At 42.7% G+C, this 20,684-nt stretch overlaps 1 protein-coding gene across 1 annotated transcript in view; it reads right to left on the bottom strand.

Moving 5' to 3' along the window:
- Positions 1 to 146: 146 nt before the first annotated feature.
- LOC138949118 (tyrosine-protein kinase Abl-like) overlaps positions 147 to 20,684 on the bottom strand; it is a 38,070-nt gene continuing 17,532 nt past the window's right edge. Inside the window, exons 4-15 of the mRNA XM_070320877.1 lie at positions 20,210 to 20,505; positions 19,495 to 19,690; positions 19,095 to 19,171; positions 16,046 to 16,130; positions 15,012 to 15,189; positions 12,592 to 12,776; positions 11,991 to 12,143; positions 11,299 to 11,388; positions 9,568 to 9,687; positions 7,922 to 8,550; positions 6,348 to 7,496; positions 147 to 4,423 (exon numbers count right to left, since the gene is read on the bottom strand). Of these exons, the coding sequence (XP_070176978.1) occupies positions 4,217 to 4,423; positions 6,348 to 7,496; positions 7,922 to 8,550; positions 9,568 to 9,687; positions 11,299 to 11,388; positions 11,991 to 12,143; positions 12,592 to 12,776; positions 15,012 to 15,189; positions 16,046 to 16,130; positions 19,095 to 19,171; positions 19,495 to 19,690; positions 20,210 to 20,505 (3,365 nt within the window). The 3' untranslated portion in view covers positions 147 to 4,216. The remainder of the gene's footprint in view (positions 4,424 to 6,347; positions 7,497 to 7,921; positions 8,551 to 9,567; positions 9,688 to 11,298; positions 11,389 to 11,990; positions 12,144 to 12,591; positions 12,777 to 15,011; positions 15,190 to 16,045; positions 16,131 to 19,094; positions 19,172 to 19,494; positions 19,691 to 20,209; positions 20,506 to 20,684) is intronic.

The raw sequence follows: 20,684 nt of genomic DNA, 5'->3' as shown, positions 1-20,684 counted from the left end.
ATCCTGTGTTTTTGCTCCTTATCTGGATGCTAAAATAGTGAAAGTCCGTCAAAGATATTTTACTCTTACTGTGCGAACTCTAACATCAATATCCTGAAGTTTTAATCCTGCAAGTACGGTGGAACCCCCCTTTTAAGACCCCCCCCCCCCCCCCCAATCAAAGACTCCCTCCTTTTTAAGACCTCTTTTTTTTCAGACTTTCTGTTCATAACCTCTGTAAATTTACCTCCATTTTAAGACTCCCTCCTTTTTAGGACCCGATTTTCTAAGATTTTTGGAGGTCGTAAAAAGGGGGTTCCACTGATTATGTACATGAAGGCTATGACCTTGCGCAGCATTCTTTCAAGTGTTATCCTAATATTTTCTTCTGTGCCTCATCTTATTTTATAATCTGATACTATGTAACAACTTCAGAATATTGAACCATGGTCCATGCTGTAATTTCATTGTTCCTTTGACTGCTTCTGAAATGTAAAATGGTATTGCAAGGGGGAAAACAAAGTTTTAGTCAAAATCAATAAAGTGTACATGATATAAACATTAAAAAATAATCAAACACACAAGACAGAAAGACAGTTGTGTCACACACGAGCTGAGTATTTCAATTTCACTTTCATTGTTTATTGAGTCAGAACAAAGCAGTTCTGACAGACAGAACAAAGCTTTCCCCACTGTTATCGAGGCAAGACTCAAGAGTGTTCATTTACAAAAAATCACCAACATTTTGTTCTGAGAATCTGCCCATAAAAGTTGAGAAAAACGTCGAGTAACAAAATTCTTTCTTTCTTTATTTGGTGTTTAACGTCGTTTTCAACCACGAAGGTTATAATTATATCGCGACGGGAAAAGGGGGCAGATGGGATAGAGCCACTTGTCAATTGTTTCTTGTTCACAAAAGCACTAATCAAAAATTAGCTCCAGGGGCTTGTAACGTAGTACAATATATGACCTTACTGGGAGAATGCAAGTTTCCAGTACAAAGGACTTAACATTTCTTACATACTGCTTGACTAAAAATCTGTACAAAAATTGACTATATTCTATACAAGAAACACTTAACAAGGGTAAAAGGAGAAACAGAATCCGTTAGTCGCCTCTTACGACATGCTGGGGAGCATCGGGTAAATTCTTCCCCCTAACCCGCGGGGGGTAGGAGGGTTAGATAAGTTTTCTAGTCGCGCATCGACATCCAGGTACCTCTCATGAGAACACACTCTTGACACCATCAAAAAATACCACCACAAGTGTTCTTTTCTTCAGATACTTTGGTTCAGTTGATAGACAAAGTGACAACAGAAGGTGTCCTTTGTTTAAAGGCGTCCTTTCACCTGAGGGCAAGGCGTCTCCCACGACAGGTATCATTACTCTTACACTCATAGAATGTGTTCCCCACCAAAGCATATTTCCATGTTTCTTGTTAGTAAGAACACATCGCTACCACAGTACCAGAGGAAGAAAATGAAATGAATTGCACAGAAAAAAAGAAAACCACCAAAAAGGCAATGACAAATGTCTTTTGTAGGGGCAATCGGGAGAACTATTCACACAAACCATTCTCCACATATATGCAATGACTTGAATCAAATTGAATTATCAGTTTAATATACAGTGCAGTTGGACGAAATGATCTGATGAGTTAACTTACAGCCCAGCTCAATCGCAAATTGCCAAATACACGGTTTTACCCCAAACTTGTGATCTGTCAAACTGGTAAAAATAAAAATGAAAACACATCTGTTTAGTAAAGGCTTTCCCTGGCGGAACACCATACCTTACTTGCAGACACGATGAATCAGACCTAAATGCAAAATCAAGTCACATTCAAAGAGTCCTGGTCCACAAGAGAAGAAGACATGAGCGGAGACAAACAACAGTTATTCCTCAAATGCACAAGTTCTAAAATTGAAGACAATTGTTTGCCTGGCACTCTGGCTACACATGTACACTGGAATCTCGGAGATCTCCGAACGGTATCAGCAAAGCGCACATGTATCCAGACATTTCACGGGTGAGTTGGATTGAAGGCAAAGGATGTGACTCTATTTTCACACACTGTTGAGTGTTGACCCTGGATCCAGGAACCGGTTGACCATCTTTTCTGCACTCTCGCTTGTTCTCCTTCACAGATTGTTCGCAACGCTTTGAACAAGGTTCTGTTCCCTTTAGCATGCTGCGTTCACGTGAAAAGACACGCAAGCCTCGCTCAAGTGTCTCACTCTGTAAATCTCATCGGAACACAGAAAGCTCCAAGGCAACCAGTTGGTTTTATGTCAAGTTTACAATACAAAACTGGTCATCATAGGTCCTGTCATTTTCACAGAAGAAGGAGAGGATGAGTTTAAGTCTTGTGTTTTCATGAGAATTAAAAGAAAATAAAGCAAAATCCGACTGGTTATAAACTCAAAAATCACCTTGAATTTGTGACAGTGGCCATTTAAAAATGATTACCATGCATGCACTGCGACACGTATTGCAATCACAAGCGTCCTTGACGTCCAGTGTTTCAAGCCCCCTTGCCCCCAACCAGCAAGATTGCTCCCTTCATCTGTGAGCCGTTTCTCTGAGCAGCAAAATAAAGTGCATCATATTGTGCACCAAGTGTTGCTGGGAAAACTGATGAAGCGAAACTACAGGCCCTTTTCCTCATTACACTACAGTACTATTATTTTTCTAAGTGGGAAATATTTTTCGACACACGTTGAACATGTACACCTGTTTTTGAATCTACAGGATGTCGATGATTTCTAGCATGCCGAGAACAATGATCTGTATGTTGTAGCACTTTGCCTTGGAACCCCAAAACATTTTAGTTTTAGACACACCCTGAAAACTTTTCCCCTAAAGTCTTTTTCCAAACAAAAATGGCTATTGAGCAGAAAATGAATACAACACTGACTGTGGGAATAAATCACTTAAAAAAATCTACGACTTTCAAAGGAGCCTGGGACTAACTTCTTTGATTTGAGCACATCTTTTTCAAAACATTCTGTTTTCCACCAACCATACTGAGCAAGATCAAAATAAAACTGGAACTGGCATTAGCAAGCACCGACAGATACCTACAAAAACACACTCTCTCTTCACTGGAGATCTATAAACCACACTCTTAAATTTCATTTCAAAATGCATCGCTCTCTCAGTCTCACCTCATTTGAAAACACATCAACGTCTGACCGTTCTGCTATGTTACCCAGTGCATGCATTCTGAGTCTGACACGGAAGTGCCCTTCTAACTTCCTATCTGCTGTTTCTATAAACTTTCAAAAGATATACTATAAGCACAGCTTTTTGAAGCAGAAGTAATGAGTTCAAGTCAGAAGTGGTGGCTTTTAAGTTTTTTCACTTAGTCTGAAAATTAATTTTCACCAAATAAGGTTGTAAATCATTCTGTTAGGTTAGGAGTAAACACGGGCTACTGTTCACAGGTTTGTATTAGTATCAAAGGACGCAGGAAATCTTTGGTGTTCCTGCTGACTGTCTCGTGTGAAACGTCCTACCCGCCAGACTCAGCGTTAATACTGAACAGTTCCCTCACATCAAAATCTCACATCTCCTTCCATCACATCACATCACATCATTACTTTCACAGGTTCACAAAGCAGCATCAGACCGAGTCACAAGTTTGTTCTGTTTCTGTTCAAAATTGTGACAACTCTGTCCAGTATACTATCAAGCCTTAGGCACAAATGATTGTTTCCTTCCTTCCTGCTGTAGGAGAACGTAGGTTTCTCCTGTCATACTGGTGTCAGGAGTTGAACGTTTAAACTGTGCAGCTGTGTTCTTCTGGCAGCATGCTTCCCCCCACCAAAACAACATTTCTGGAGCAGACAAGCATGCCACGAAACACAGCTGGCACAACTGTGTTGAATAATTAAAACTCTGCAGCTTGTTGGCATGTTTCACATCTTCATGTTCTTTTATTTTTAAGCAGACCAGCATGCCATTCAACACAACTGCAATGTATTGGACAGTGCATACAAAATCCAACTTGACACACCTTCACTTCCAACACACACCTGGACTGAATTAAAGCAGAGTGACACCACTGCAGTCCAACAACCACTGACACAAAACTCAAACTGACCGTCGCCAGTCACACTGGTCATTGTGCAGGAAGAAACACCACCTCGAGTCTCGTCCAGCAATGGACACAAAAGAGCCACCCCACAAAAAAAGGTCCTCCTAGAAAAAGGCCACCGTTGGACCGGCCAAAGCCTCATCTCTGAATGACACTCATGATGTCCCTGTTGGTGGACTGGATGTCGGTCAGGAGGTTGCCGCCGGCCGAGGGGGAGGAGCTAGTGAAAGTCTTGAGGCTCTGGCTGTGGGTCAGAAGGCGGGTCAGAAGCTCGCGGGCGTGGAACTTGGCGTGGGGGGGCAGGGCGTCGATAAAGCGACAACACAGCGCGTGGAAGGCTTGCACCTGCACAAAACAAAGCATGAGGTGAAGCTGTCTTCAGACCAAGGACAGCGGACCCCCCCCCCCCCCCCCCCCTCAAGACTTAAAAATCGTAGAAATTCTGGTCTTAAAAAGGAGTGAGTCTTTAAGTTAAATGGAGATACGTGCCTGTCTGGAATACTTTGGGTGTTCTTCCTTCGTATGTTTTATTGTTTTTACATTTAGTCAAGTTTTGGGGAGGGGGGAATCGAGACGAGGGTTGAGGTGTGTGTGTGTGTGTGTGTGTGTGTGTGTGTGTGTGTGTGTAGAGCGATTCAGACCAAACTACTGGACCGATCTTTATGAAATTTGACATGAGAGTTCCTGGGAATGATATCCCCGGACGTTTTTTTCTTTTTTTCGATAAATAACTTTGATGACGTCATATCCGGCTTTTTGTAAAAGTTGAGGCGGCACTGTCACACCCTCATTTTTCAATCAAATTGATTGAAATTTTGGCCCAGCAATCTTCAACGAAGGCCGGACTTCGGTATTGCATTTCAGCTTGGTGGCTTAAAAATTAATTAATGACTTTGGTCATTAAAAATCTGAAAATTGTAAAAAAAAAAAAAATTTTTTTTAAACGATCCAAATTTACGTTTATCTTATTCTTCATCATTTTCTGATTCCAAAAACATATAAATATGTTATATTCGGATTAAAAACAAGCTCTGAAAATTAAAAATATAAAAATTATTATTAAAATAAAATTTCCGAAATCGATTTAAAAACAATTTCATCTTATTCCTTGTGGGTTCCTGATTCCAAAAACATAGATGTGATATGTTTGGATTAAAAACACACTGAGAAAGTTAAAAAGAATAGAGATAAAGAAAAGCGTGCTATCCTTCTCAGCGCAACTACTACCCCGCTCTTCTTGTCAATTTCACTGCCTGTGCATCGAGCGGTGGACTGACGATGCTACGAGTATACGCTCTTGCTGTAAAAATGCAGTGAGTTCAGTTTCATTCTGTTAGTTCGACAGCTTGACTAAATGTTGTAATTTCGCCTTACGCGACTTGTTATATTTAGGGTTGTTGTCATATGTTGTTTGGTTGTTTTAAGAGCAGATGAACCACACTTTTCCATCCATTGTTTAATTGTATGGACAATAAATCATCTTATGTCTTATGTCTTAAATTTACACAGGTTACGTGTAAAGGCACAGTCTTAAAAGGGGGAAAGTCTGAAATTGGGGGTCTTAAATTAAAAGGGGGGTTCCACTGTAATGACAAGTTTACTGGACTCTCTGTTTCACTTTCTGGCCTCTAGGCCAACAACAAAAAAATGGTCTGTTTACGGTAACCCGACCGACCCTATTTTTTTCGCGCGACCCTAGACTTTTTTTGGCATTTGGGAGAAGAAAAAAAAAAATTTTGGTTTTTTTGCAAAATAACGTAAAAATGTTTTTTTTGGGGAAAAAAAAAAAAAAAAAAAAAAAATCCCGACCTACCGACCCTATTTTTTTGGCCTATGTTACCGTAAACAGACCTATTTTTTTTGTTGGCCCTAGCAAAGCAAGTTTGAGCGAGACTTTTTCAAGTAAATACAGAGAAGCAAACCTTGTCTGAACCATCTTAGTGTAAAGGTTTTAGTGAAGTTTCAAGAGAAATGTGGATACCAGTACTAACAACAAAATGAAAGATTAAAGTAGGGAAGAACATAACATTCTGATTCAAATAAACAACCAAAATCAGATGCACAGAACAGCATCTTGCATTCAAAATATCTGTCCAACACACACACACTCATTCAACTACGCCATGGAGAAAAAGCACACAAAAGTGCAACTTTAATTTACTTTCACATCAATGAAGCGTGCATACACACACTCACACAAACAGATCTCACACACATGCATGAATGCACGCACACGCACACGCACGCACACACACACAGATAAGCTCACCTCTTCGGACAGCAGCATAAAGTTGGTACTAGTTTTGTTGCCTGCCACAGCCAGCTTGTCTATACAACCTCGCAGGCGATTGGACGCTTCCAGAATCTTCTCAATGGTCACTGGGGCGGCATCACCCCCGTCATCCGCTGACAACGATAACACTGTCTTTTTATCCCCCACCATGGAAGAGGTCATGGGGTCAGGGGGTCTGGTATCGGGGGGAGCCGTTATCGTAGCGCCCTTCATCAGGGGAAGAACCGGTTTATAAATCCCAGTGTCCCCTCCCCCAGTGTTGTTGTCTGTGGGCGTGTGACGCAAGGAGTCCGCCGCCGCCGCCAACATGGCTTCCGCGTTGACAAGGTCAAGGTTGGTCTCCTTGACAACGCTGGGCTTGCCGAAGGTCTTGAAGGAGGAGAGGCTGTTGGGGGAGTTGGAGAAGTCCAGCTTACTGCGGTCAGTGCCGAAGGAGGAGGGTGGGGTGGGGCGGTGCCCCCCGTTGGTGTCAACAGTCACAGTTTCTGGCTCTCCCGACGGCGAAGACCTGGAGGAAGCCATCTGAGTGGAGGAGGGATCTGACCCCCCGTCTCCGATGAGCCGCGAGAAGCGGGGGCTGGGTTTGGGCTTGGACACCACCCCGTCCTGGTTCTGCTGCACCTGCAGTCTCTCACTGGGGTTGGGGGGCGGACGCTGCCCCCCGAAAAGATCCCCCCACGGGGCCTCGTAACGATGCGAGTCTGAGTCGCTCAAGTCCGACTTGTGGCGCTGTAGCATGCCAGAATACTGAGACTTGACCCCCATCCCGACCCCCATCCCCGTGTTGTTATCCCCCAGGCCGTGCTGAGACTGGGACTTGACAAAGGCTGAGGGACGCAGGTTGGGTTCCTGCTTGATGCCCGGATCTGAATCGTCCGTCGTCCCGTCCCCCACCACTGGGCTCATCCCATCCCCGACAACCTCCGACACGGCGGGGGGACAGGACGCCACGCTGTCGCGGTCGTTTTCAGAGTCGCCGTCCTCGGGGGTGCGGTCGTTGCTGTGGTTGTTGTGTTCACGCTCCAGCGATTCCAGGTAGGCCCCGATGCGCACGCCCTTGGGGATGGTGCCGTAGCGATGGATGGCCTTGGACACGTTGGCCACGTCCAGCTTGCCCACACGCACCTGCACGTCACGATCAAGCGACTTGAAAGATATGCAGTTGTTAAAACATCTGTGGCTAACATCGATATTCTAATCCATTGGTTATGTACAGTGGAATCCCCCTTTTTAAAATAAAAAACAATTTAAGATTCCCCCCTTTTAAGACCCTCTTTTCTCAGATTTTCTGTTCATAACCTCCATTTTAAGACTCCCTCAATTCTTATTCTAAAAGCAGATTTTCTCAGATTTGTTGATGTCCTATGAGAGGGGTTCCACTGTTTAAGGATAATTAATCTCTCAGTGGAAGAGCTGCCCTCACAGTACACAATCTACCAGCCCCCCCTCAATACCTGATGAAGCCAACGGGCAACAGGCCATACTACCTGATCTTTAATTCCATCCCTCCCAAACTTGATGTCCAGCAGCAAGCCAAGAAACACACTGACCTGTTCGCTGTCGTCATCCACAGACATGGAGTGATGCAGCTCTGTAGGGCGGTTGGGGTCCGACATCTTCTTGTACGACCCGATGCTGGGTCGCTGCGGAAGAGGGATGGCTTTCTTGGGATACTGTCCAACAGCTGGCAAACTTGACGAGTCCACTCCATCCCCTGACTTGCCAAAGCTGCTTTGAGGCCCCAGTTTGCGAGAGCTGCTTCTCTCCGCCGTCCCCTGCTCAAACGACCGTGCGTTGGCCTCGGATATGAGATACTTGGACTTGTCGATCTGCGCGGCTTTCAAATTAGCCTCGCTGCTTTTCCCGAAGGATTCTTCGCGGCTGATCTTTGGAGACCCATCCTGCTTGACGGAGCCACTACGCTCGTCTTCCTCAGGGACGGTGGAGTTCTCTACCTTGGCTTTCTGAAGCTTCATGCGCGATTTGAGCTCCAGGTCCAGCTCTGATTGTTCCAAGGCCTGCTGCTCCTTGACGGAGGTGGTGCGGCGAGGGGGCACGGGGCCGGGCCGTTTCTTGTTGGATGCCTTGCGCGCCAGTATGTCCGACACCTGCTTCATGTCCGTCATGTTTGTCTCTTCCAGCGTGGGGAGAACGCGGCGACCGGCAGGAGGGGTGGGGCCTTTGTCAGGAGAGGAACAAATTTCATTGCATGTTTGGTTTCAGGTTATATGGAGGCAGTACAGACACTCAAGTTTCAAATGCACATTTGGTTTCAGGTTATATGGAGGAAGTAAAGACACTCAAGTTTTCAAGTCAACAGTTATACTAATACCCACAGTTAAAAGTTTACAAGTGTTCATAAAAAAAGTATAAAAAAAAACACAAAAAAACTTTGAATTTTTTTTTTACCAAAGTGACACCTATAAATTTAAAAAAAACAAAAAAAACCAATATCAATAAGAAATATATGTATATAAATGACATTCAAGTCTTTTTATAACATTTCTTCAATTTCTTGTATCTTGTGTAAGTACACTAACATGTAGGAACCCTCATAGTCATACGCAATGACAATGAAACAGACAGACACGCTCATGCTTACTCTCACGAGCGCATACACACAGAGACAAACACATACTTATCCTACATACGTGAGAGAGACACCCGTGAGATAATAATCGTTCAAATCACACGTGTGTATATCATGTAAATGAGGTCATGTCAAGCAAGTCTGGCAGGGACCTGTTTTTCCACTGCTTATGATGCCAAAGTCACCGAGACAAACGTCATTATAGAAACACAAATTGCGCTCGCTAATTACCCTCGATGAATCTTTAGAACTAACACGTCACGCCACATTTCAGTGACGTTTCTTTGCTTTGACGTAATAGATTGCACGAGGCTTTAGAAGAGATCGAGGTTCCAAAACAAGCGTCTTCAATTTAGCTGCCTCGAATGCAGGGCATTTTCAGTAAAATACACGTAAGTACAGTATGTAGGATAAACAGAATACTACATGGCTTGCTGTGTCGTACCAGATTTACACTCGTTGCTTTTTCAAATAGTGAACAGCTCGCTTTCGCTCGCAGTTCAATATTTAAAAAAACAACTCGTGTAAATCTGGTACAACACAGCAAGCCATGTAGTATTCTCTATAGACACACACACTCTCACACACACAAACACAGTCACATACCTGCGCTAGCTCTCCCCTCTGACTGGAACTCGGGACTGTCAGCGGTCGAAGGCCTCCCTTTCTTGGAGGGCAAAGTGGGCACCAATCTCTTATCGTTCTTTTCCAACTCTTTCTCTACCTCTGTGGATGGAGAAGTGGGCAGCGTATAAATATCATCAACATCACATGAAGTCTTTCCCCACCAAACAACTCCACTACTCGTTAGTTGTCATTGTTTTGGGGTTTTTTCTTTTTGCAGTTTAAATCATAAGGCTTGGCATGCACGTCATAGTCACCAAGGCAACACATCCTGTCATAGTCACCAAGGCAACACATCCTGTCATAGTCACCAAGGCACACATCCGTATGTCAAAGTTAGGGGAACACGGGCACAGACAATTCACACCTTTGAGACTTTGCACCCAGCTCTGAAACACGCACACACACTGTAGACAGGAAAGCCTTTCTTGTTCATTGCAGGCAGGCTTTCCTGGCCTTCCACAGAAGGAATCTACTGGTTTCAAGTTCTGATGTCTCTGGTATTCCATCAGCAGGCAAGCTTGGGGTGAATGGTTGAGTCCTTGTCAGCAAAGAGAATAATCTCAAGGCTAAGTATGGAAGTTGGTCAGGCAGCGCACACAGTCTCTAGTCCTTGAAAGACAGCACCGCTAGTCAGTCCTACTGCATCAGACGCAGCAGAAGCCGTGTTCCCCAGCGGGAGCTACACCTGAAGGGTTTTGAACAGTTTTTGTGTCAGTCTGCTGTGCGTTACGCCTCGTCCTCGCTCCGTGCGACCTCGCAGGCTGGCAGAGAAAGAAAGACGTGCAGTGGGACACACAACCACACACCATCATCTCGCATGCAAAATCACACTGTGCTAAACTGAACGGCATGAGAGTTTTATTCTACCAGAATTCAAAAATCTGGTTCTGAAACTGACACTGGCAGGATTCCTTTCTCTCGTTTTCTTTATCATTACACAAATGTACGTTTACTGTTCATAATCATCCCTGGTCTTTTGTTTTTGCAGTAAAATATCTTCAAAAAAGTGGTTGTTTTAACAATAAAAAGGTGCCAAATCCCATGCTACGTTTTTTGCAACTTTTATCAGTTCATTCTCAGCCATTCAATTCAAGCTGGCTATTTCTACTCTACCACACTTTCTTGTTCTGTCAGTCGTGTCAACAAAAAAGCAAACCCAAAAAAGATGAAACAAAGGATTCCAACTGAAAGAAACAGAAAATAATTTAGTATAGTCAGCAAAGAAAACGGGAGGTACAAAAACGATAACACAAACAAATGAGAAAAAACAACACCAAACCAACAAGATAAGAGAAACCAAATCAAAACTGAAATAGAAAAAAATACAGCAAAAGTCAGTGTCCGGAAGAGGAAGAAAAGAAAAACGACATGCATAGGAAAAAAAGCAATCACAATTTGACAACCAAAACCCAAGCAAGTACCAGTCTAGTATGCAAAAACACCCCAAAACACACAAACAAACAAAATCACATACCAACAACACATACAAAATACAACCGAAAAAATCAAACATACAAAATAGAACAACAACAACAAAAACATTAAAAAAATAAAGACTAGGAAATGAATAAAAGAAAGAAGATTAGAAAACAGAGACAGAAAGCAGACGTACAACAAAAACTTTAAAAAACACAAAAGACACACAGAACTCGAACTAAAAAAAAAAAAAAAGAAAAAAAAATCATAAAAAAAAGTAATGGCAAAGCATACCTTCACTGATGCTGGATTTCTCAAACATGTTTTCTAATAAGTAATGAATCTCCTTGAACGTTGGCCGGTCCTTCGGGTCCCACTGCCAACCTGAAAACAGAATCCTCCATTAACACTACTCACCCTATCTTTCACTACAGTGGAACCCCCGTATTAAGACCCACTGAGCCCACTAATTTAAGACTCCCTCTCTTCTAAGACCTGGTTTTCTCAGACTTCCTGTTTTTAAGCTCTGTCAATTTACCACCATTTTTAAGACCCCCTCCTTTCTAAGACCTTATTTTCACAGATGTGTAGAGGTCTTAAACGGGGGGTTCCACTGCAGTATGCTCCTACACAGTTCCTACCCCACTATCAGTTTACACACTCTGCAACTGTTTTGAAAGTCAGCTGCATCTGTCAATGTCATCACTAGTCTTGTTGTTTTCAAATGTGTTCCCATGTTTTTACAAATAATCTGATAACTCACATGTACACACACACACTCGTACATCCGTCAGGTTTGTATTGGCTGTGGAAGAGTGACCGTTCCACGTGTTTCCTTCACACCCCTCGCTAGTGATTGGCTCCTCCAATATTTGTACGAGGTTTTGCAAGAAAAGGTCACTCTCCCACAAGCCATGCAAACCTGCCGGAGTTATTTTCGGAATTCATCTATTCCTTGAAGACAGTGCCCCACCCCTGACACTCACATTTCAGCATGAGTATATAGACATCGGCGGGGGTACCCTGTGGTCGCTCCATGCGGTACCCCCTCTCCAGCAAGTGGTAAACTTCAGTCAGGTCCACCCCTGGGTACGGCGACATGCCGTACGTTGCCAGCTCCCACAGTAATACACCAAACGCTGCAAAAACGTAAATGAAATACATTTTAATTCAAAGATGATTCCTAATTTTCCTGTGCCTTCTTGTGTGTTCCAGTGTTTTTTTCGCAATGTAAATTTTGTATATGACGAGCATGAAGACAATTTTCTGAATGTTTTACATTGACAATTAAGTTGCATTGAATTGAATTGAATTAAATTAAATTTGTATTGTTTTCATGGCTCAGGCTATGTCTAGTAAATTCAGAGCTCAAAAACACTTTCAGTACATATTTCACAGCTAAAATAGGTGGCACTGTTTTCATTGAACATTGTTCAGTTACGTTGTGGACATTTTCCATACCGTGTGAACAACACCTATCAACATCTACAGTTAATGAACACACACATACACACACACAGTCACATGTTACGCAAATTACACCAGTGATACTGTAAAGCAGCTTTCTCACTCAAACAGACAACTCACCCCAGACGTCAGAGCGGGTAGAAAAGCGGTTGAAGGCTAGACCCTCAGGTGCAGTCCACTTGATGGGGAACTTGGCCCCGGCGTGTGCAGTGTACGTGTCGTCCTTCATCAGACGTGCCAAGCTAAAGTCAGCCACCTTCACCATGTTGGTGTCCGCCACCAGGCAGTTCCTGGCCGCTAAATCCCTGTTAGACGTGATGGAAAACACTTTGAACATGATGTTATTGACAATGTGGTGTCTGATATGTTATTGGGGGCTAAATTGGTAAGAGCACTGGATTTGTGATCCTAGCGTAACAGATTCGAATACGGGCTGGGACGCACACGGGTCAACTTTATGTGCAGACCTAGAGAGGTATCCTTGTTCCGCCCCCGTGTCACCACTGTGGCACGTAAAAGACCTCGGTCATTCTGCCATAATTACAGGTGGCTGATTACACCTAAACACGCACACACCTGGGTAGCGCCACTCTGTTGCTGCTAGCTTTCCACTGGGAAGAAGTGCCCCAAATTTCTCAGCGATGGGACAATTAAGGGAAAATAAAAATGAAGAAAACAATACAGTAAAACCTGTCTCTAACGGACACCCTTGGGGAATGGTAATAGTGTCCCTATTAGACAGGTGTCCCTTCTTCACAGGTGGAGGGGCCGGGGCAATATTTTACAAAGAGCACGTAAAATGAACAAGACACTTTTTGTCAGTCCTGTAGTATGTATTTATTGGATTGAACATGAGACTCACTGAAAATGTGAGTAAACAAATGATACATGTAGCAAACAACAACAACAACAACATCCCCCCCCCCCCCCACCTACCCCGTTCCCTACACACACTGTGCATTCAAACTTATGCAAGTCGGACGTCACAAAGCTAAAAATAGCTGACTCTTCATCAGTCATTCAACGGGAAATTCCGCAGTGTGTCTCGACCAAATTGGGTCAGCTCTTGTTTCATTCAGTTTTTCTAGTCTCAGCATAAATGCATGGAACAAAAATTTAGCTGTGTGAACTATTGTTTCCTTCGAACGATTGCTTACAAAGAGAGAGAGATCGAGAGAGAGATTAGTAGGAGGGGGGAGTGGTAAATGATAAATGGTCCACTGACAGGCAGATTCTTCGATCTTGCAGTACAAAACCACTCCCATACCACGTTGTTCAGGTCTTCATATTGCGTTTCCCGACGTTTCACAGTTTTTTGGTCGATTCGCGCACCTGACTCCCACTCCTTCATCACGTCTTCTTTTTCCGATTTGATCCTCGCGATCTGTGTTTTACCACATCCCATCTCCTTCGCCACATCTCGGCATGATTGGCCGCTATCTAGTTTTTTCAAGGCTGCTCTAAAGTCAACGCTTTTCTTTTTCCTGCTGGAGATTCCATTTTCAAACACAGTAGTCTACTGTTGCTTTTGGTTGTGACTGTATCCACAATGCGGAAAAGCGAAAGTGAGCGAAGCGAAAGTGAGTGAGCGAAAGTGGGTCTCCATCTAAACAAGCCACTGATTGGTCAGAAAAGGGACAGGACAACCAATCAACAACCATTTGTGCTACGGCTACGGCTGCCGAGCACTGACTGCATAACAGTCGAGTTTTCGAAGTTGCGTTTTTATGTACGTTGTGTCCGTTTGTGACAGTGTTTACACTTCCTACGGTCCGAAAAATCGTGTCCGCGTCCGTAAGTGGCAGGTGTCCGCCCGTTAAAGGTTAGTTATTGTTGAAATCGTGTTCGTGCCATGATAAACTGTCCGTATGTAGCAGGTGGCCGTTACAACAAGGGTCCGCTAGACTCAGGTTTTACTGTAGTGTCGAAAGAACGCCTCAATTGCAAGTGTCTCAGTATGTAAACAGATGTTAGCTTCAGAGACCCATGAACAGGCAGCGTTTGCACTTGGATTTGCTTTTACTCGTATTTTTAAGAAGTATAGATTGCAGCTCTCACAGAATCTAGCTCTCCCTGAAAGCGGCGCATGGCTGCCTGAATGGCGGGGTAAAAACAGTCATACACGTAAAAAAAAACCACATGTAAAACCATGAGTGAACGTGGGAGTTTCAGCCCATGAGTGAAGAAGAAGAAGAAGAAGAAGAAGAAGAAGAAGAAGAAGAAGAAGAAAAAGAAGAAAAAGAAGAAGAAGAAGAAGAAGAAGAAGAAGAAGAATCTGGCTAAGCATCTTGTGCGAGTGACCCCTTGACATTTGTGCAAATAAACCCTCTGTCAACAGACTGTCAACAGACTGTCAATCCGTTTTATAGTGTTTTCAGATTCTAACCACCCTGGAAATGACAGCTCAACTTGATTCCCCGCACAAGTGTCTTCTGCTTGAAGATGTCTTCTCACCAGCAGGTCGAAAGAAACATAGTTTCTCTACCCCCCACCCCAATAACTGTACTAAGCAGCCAGGTAAGCTGCATACACCTGCTCACCTGTGAATAAACATTCTGACTTCCAGGTACGCCATGCCTGAAGCGATCTGTGTGGCCATGTACATGAGGGCGGTGGGGCCGATCTCCTCCTTGTTGCTACCGCGCAAGTAGTCCAGCAAGTTGCCGTGCGGCATGAACTCCGTCACGATGTAAAACGGGGGCTCTCTCGTACACACACCTAAACCACACAAAGATTATATATCAATTAAATAGCTGTACAAAATATACACACTTAAACAACACAAAGATGTACATCAATTAAATAGCTGTGCAAAATGCGATGTGAATGCGTGATGTATTGTGTAAAAAAATTCCATCTCACACGGCATAAATAAATCCCTGCGCCTTGAATATGTGCGCGATATAAATTGCATAAAATAGAAATAAAAAAATAAAAAAATAAATCCCTGCGCTTAGAACTGTACCCACGGAATACGTGCGATATAAGCCTCATATTGATTGATTGATTGACAAAATATACACACCTAAACAACACACAGATATATCAATTTAATAGCTGTACAAAATATATGCATCGATTTAACATTGGATTTCCCTTCTTTGAGCCATGTGATGTCAGAGGCCGACTAAAACTCATTTAAGGGCCTCGAATAGACTACAAAAGAGTGTATGCTTCTGTGCATTCAAAAAAGTCCTAGCATAGAACCACGTTATGTCTCAAATAGACACCAGTTCTGGGGACAGAAAAACCAAGTTAGCGTAGCGTGCATTCAATCGTAAAAAAAGAAGAAGAAAGGAATGCAAAATAAAAGCGATGGATACATTGAAGTTATAGATCTGTATGTTTGTTCTGACCATGTGTTTCCTGTTTGTACAAGAAAAGCGGGCCGCAACTCTTCGCCAACGCTTGCGCATCCTGACAGTTATTTCGGGACGTTGTCAATTACAGAAAGATTGTTAGATTAAAGTGATGGACACAGCCAGGAGAGAGACGGACAGACACAGAGAACAAGACAGACCCCGAGACCAAAACAAACCCATCCAGATATAGAAGTGCCGCAACTAAGACTCACCCAGTAATTGCACCAGATTTGGATGTTTCATTTCTTTCATAATAGCAGCCTCTTCCAAGAAGTCTTTGAGAGCCATTGTGTCCTCCTGAAAATAGAATTTTACAGAACATGTTCATTTCCAGCTTATCTGCTGATACAATTATTACAGACATGAGGATAGATAATGGTAACAAGTCGCGTAAGGCGAAAATACAACATTTAGTCAAGCTCAGTCGAACTCACAGAATGAAACTGAACGCAAAGCATTTTTTCCGCAAGACCGTACACTCGTAGCATTGTCTGTCCACCGCTCGTGGCAAAGGCAGTGAAATTAACAATACAGAAAAGCGCGGTAGCGGTTGCGATGAGGAGGTTAGCCCGCTTTTCTATATCTCTATTCTTTTTAACTCTCTGAACGTGTTTTTTAATCCAAACATATCATATCTATATGTTTTTGGAATCAGGAACCGACAAGGAATAAGATGAAATTGTTTTTAAATCGATTTCGGAAATTTAATTTTAATCATAATTTTTATATTTTTAATTTTCAGAGCTTGTTTTTAATCCGAATATAACATAATTATATGTTTTTGGAATCAGAAAATGATGAAGAATACGATACACGTAATTTTGGATCGTTTTATAAAAAAAATAATTTTAATTACAATTTTCAGATTTTTAATGACCAAAGTCATTAATTAAATTTTAAGCCTCCAAGCTGAAATGCAATACCAAAGTCCAGCCTTCGTCGAAGATTGCTTTGCCAAAATTTCAATCAATTTTATTGAAAAATGAGGGTGTGACAGTGCCGCCTCAACTTTTATAAAATGCCGGATATGACGTCATCAAAGCTATTTATCTTTCTTTCTTTCTTTATTTGGTGTTTAACGTCGTTTTCAACCATTCAAGGTTATATCGCGACGGGGAAAGGGGGGAGATGGGATAGGGGAAAGGGGGGAGATGGGATAGAGCCACTTGTTAATTGTTTCTTGTTCACAAAAGCACTAATCAAAAAATTGCTCCAGGGGCTTGCAACGTAGTACAATATATGACCTTACTGGGAGAATGCAAGTTTCCAGTACAAAGGACTTAACATTTCTTACATACTGCTTGACTAAAATCTTTACAAACATTGACTATATTCTATACAAGAAACACTTAACAAGGGTAAAAGGAGAAACAGAACCGTTAGTCGCCTCTTACGACATGCTGGGTAGCATCGGGTAAATTCTTTCTCGTCCCAACCAATATGGGACTCCCCCTAACCCGCGGGGGGTAAGGTATATATCGAAAAAATGAAAAGAAAAAAAAAACGTCTGGGGATATTATACCCAGGAACTCTCATGAAAAATTTCATACAGATCGGTCCAGTAGTTTACTCTGAATCGCTCAACACACACACAAACACCACGACCCTCGTCTCGATTCCCACCTCAATGTTAAAACATTTAGTCTTCGTCTTCTTCTTCGTACGACGGTAAAACAATTAGTCAAAACTTGACTAAATGTAAACAAGAAGAGCAAACGCTCGATCGAGTCACTTTCGCAGTTCTGAATATTATATGAGGCATCAGATGGACAGGAAGAAATTGCTATTCACAACACAATGAGTCACGTTCACATAAAATTTGAGCCCGGTCACTTTTATAGTTTCCGAGAAAAGCCCAACGTTAAGTTGTGTGTTGCCGAACAGAAAAGGCTAGTTATCTCCCTTGTTTTTCTGATAACGTTCGTAAAAGGCTACAGATGTAAATACTTTGATGTAAAGAATAATCCTACAAAGTTTCAATCACATCCGATGAACTTTGTCAAAGATATAAAATGTCTAATTTTTCCTTTGACGCTGACCTGTGACCTTGAAAAAGGTCAAAGGTCAACGAAACCATCGTTAAATGTAGAGGTCATTGGAGGTCACGACTAAACAAAATATGAGCCCGATCGCTTTGATAGTTTCCGAGAAAAGTCCAACGTTAAGGTGGTGTCTACGGACGGCCGGCCGGACAGACTAACACTGACCGATTACATAGAGTCACTTTTTCTCAAGTGACTCAAAAAGGAGGAAATAAGATTGGCCATATTCAAAATAAGGCTAAATGTAGAATATTTTCTGTTTTTACATTTAGTCAAGTTTTGACTAAATGTTTTAACATAGAGGGGGGGAATCGAGACGAGGGTCGTGGTGTATGTGTGTGTGTGTGTGTGTGTGTGTGTGTGTGTCTATCTGTCTGTGTGTGTGCGTAGAGCGATTCAGACCAAACTACTGGACCGATCTTTATGAAATTTGACATGAGAGTTCCTGGGAATGATATCCCCGGACGTTTTTTTTAATTTTTTCGATAAATGTCTTTGATGACGTCATATCCAGCTTTTTGTAAAAGTTGAGGCGGCACTGTCACACCCTCATTTTTCAATCAAATTGATTGAAATTTTGGCAAAGCAATCTTCGACGAAGGCCGGGGTTTGGTATTGCATTTCAGCTTGGTGGCTTAAAAACTAAAGAGTGAGTTTGGTCATTAAAAATCGGAAACTTGTAATTAAAATTATTTTTTTATTAAACGATCCAAAAACAATTTCATCTTATTCTTCGTCATTTGCTGATTCCAAAAACATATAAATATGTTATGTTTGGATTAAAAACAAGCTCTGAAACCTAAAAATATAAAAATTATGATCAAAATTAAATTTCCGAAATCGATTTAAAAACAATTTCATCTTATTCCTTGTCGGTTCCTGATTCCAAAAACATATAGATATGATATGTTTGGATTAAAAACACGCTCAGAAAGTTAAAACGAAGAGAGGTACAGAAAAGCGTGCTATGCAGCACAGCGAAACCACTACAGCGCTGAACAGGCTCGTCAGTTTCACTCTGTTTTGCACAAGCGGCAGACTACGGTCATTGTGAAAAAATGCAGTGTGTTCAGTTTCATTCTGTGAGTTCGACTGAGCTTGACTAAATGTTGTATTTTCGCCTTACGCGACTTGTTTTTTCTTCTCTCAACCCTTATTTCAGAGAAATTAAAGGTAAATCGATTTGCATGTGAGAGATGTCGATCAAGCTACAACTTACCTTCAGTGTCTTGACAGCAACGACTTTGTTGTAGCGTTTCCACACAGCCTCATACACATCACCATACTGGCCCCCTCCTGCACACAAACAAGCAAAAACACATTAACATCATGTCATCCCACACGTTAACATCCATTCACACGTAACACCTCTTGAAATCAAATTACTTAACCACTTATCATTAACTAATTAATGTTACTAATTCAGACAGAATACTGGAACTAATCCAAGGTTTGAAGGTTCTGCAGCTACATTTCAATGCAGTTTCTTTCTCTCAAGTGGACAGCTCAGCCCCAACAACACAAATTCAAATTCAATCTCATGCGCCCCCCTCAACAGCGATTCACTGCCATCTCTTCTTTTGAAAAACAAACCACCCGCCTTCAAGGCCCAAACGTACCTAGCCGGTGTTTCATAGCAATCTCCGTCCGCTCAATCTCCCAGCGGTCTGGCTCGGGACTGACGCCGAAGACGGTGGGTTTCTGTCGCTTGGGGGCGGGGTAGAGCAGCGTGGTGACCAGGCCGTCTGCATGGATGGAGTGGTGATGCACCAGTTCCGCCAGCGTGTTGAACCGGTGCTCTTGGGTCACAAACACCTGTGGCAAACAACGGCAGTGTTTAGCGTTGTTTTTTCTTCCTGTCGTTTGGCATCTGTTATTGCTTTCTGTTTTGTTTGCTGATATAGCTAATGCTTTGCTTGCAATGCTAAAAAACAGTGAATAACCTGATTGCTGAAATAGCGAATGCTCTGCTTGCTAAAATAACAAACACTTTGCCCGCTAAAACAGCAAATGCTGAGTAAATTAGAAAAGCACTTGCACTTGCAATTGTCTGGGTTTTTTGCGTGTGTATATCTGACAATAAAATGATCCCAAATCAAAATGACTTATCTTTTTCTTCGTATTTTGTTCACCAGTGCAATTTTTTATCCCTTTCCTTCTCAAATGTCCCCATTTATCAACATTCCTCCTTGTGCAAATGACCCATTTTTACCAGTGCAATTTGTGCCTCATTCTGTAAACCCCCCCCCCCCCCAAAAAAAAAAGGGAGGGGGAGACAAATAAAGAAATACATTTAAAAAGAAAAAGGGCCCACCACACCAAACCCCAGCTCACCTTGCCGTCCTCTTCAGTGATGCGGTAGTGATAGACGCGGCCCTCGAACCGGACGGAGATGGAGCGCTGGCCCGGACTGCTCTCGCTCTCCCGCACCAGGAAGCTGCCGTTGATGCCGCTGCTGAGCAGGTACTCGGAGGCATTGCGCGAGATGAGGCCGTGGTACCAGGAGAACTTGTCCAGGCTGTTGACGGGGGCGATGTAGTTGCTAGGCACCCAGCCCACCTCCCCCGCCCGGTTCTTCACCTCGCACCACTCCCCGCCCTTGTTGTAGCCGATGATTGTCACCTGTTCGCCTGGAGGGGGACGCACACAGATTAGGCTAGCAAAATGTGGTGTTATTTTAGAGAGAAAAAAATCCAAAAACAAATAAGACTGCCAAAGTTCCCAAATTCAGAATTGAAAAACAAGCAGGGTATGCTATAGGAAAATTTAATTATGTGTATTGTTTTGTTTTGTCACAATTAAACGTTCC

Source organism: Littorina saxatilis, linkage group LG15 (genome assembly GCF_037325665.1).
Source record: "Littorina saxatilis isolate snail1 linkage group LG15, US_GU_Lsax_2.0, whole genome shotgun sequence".
Taxonomy (NCBI): Eukaryota; Metazoa; Mollusca; class Gastropoda; order Littorinimorpha; family Littorinidae; genus Littorina; species Littorina saxatilis.
Note: the sequence above shows the minus strand (reverse complement) of the source record. Positions and strands in the feature narration are given on the sequence as shown.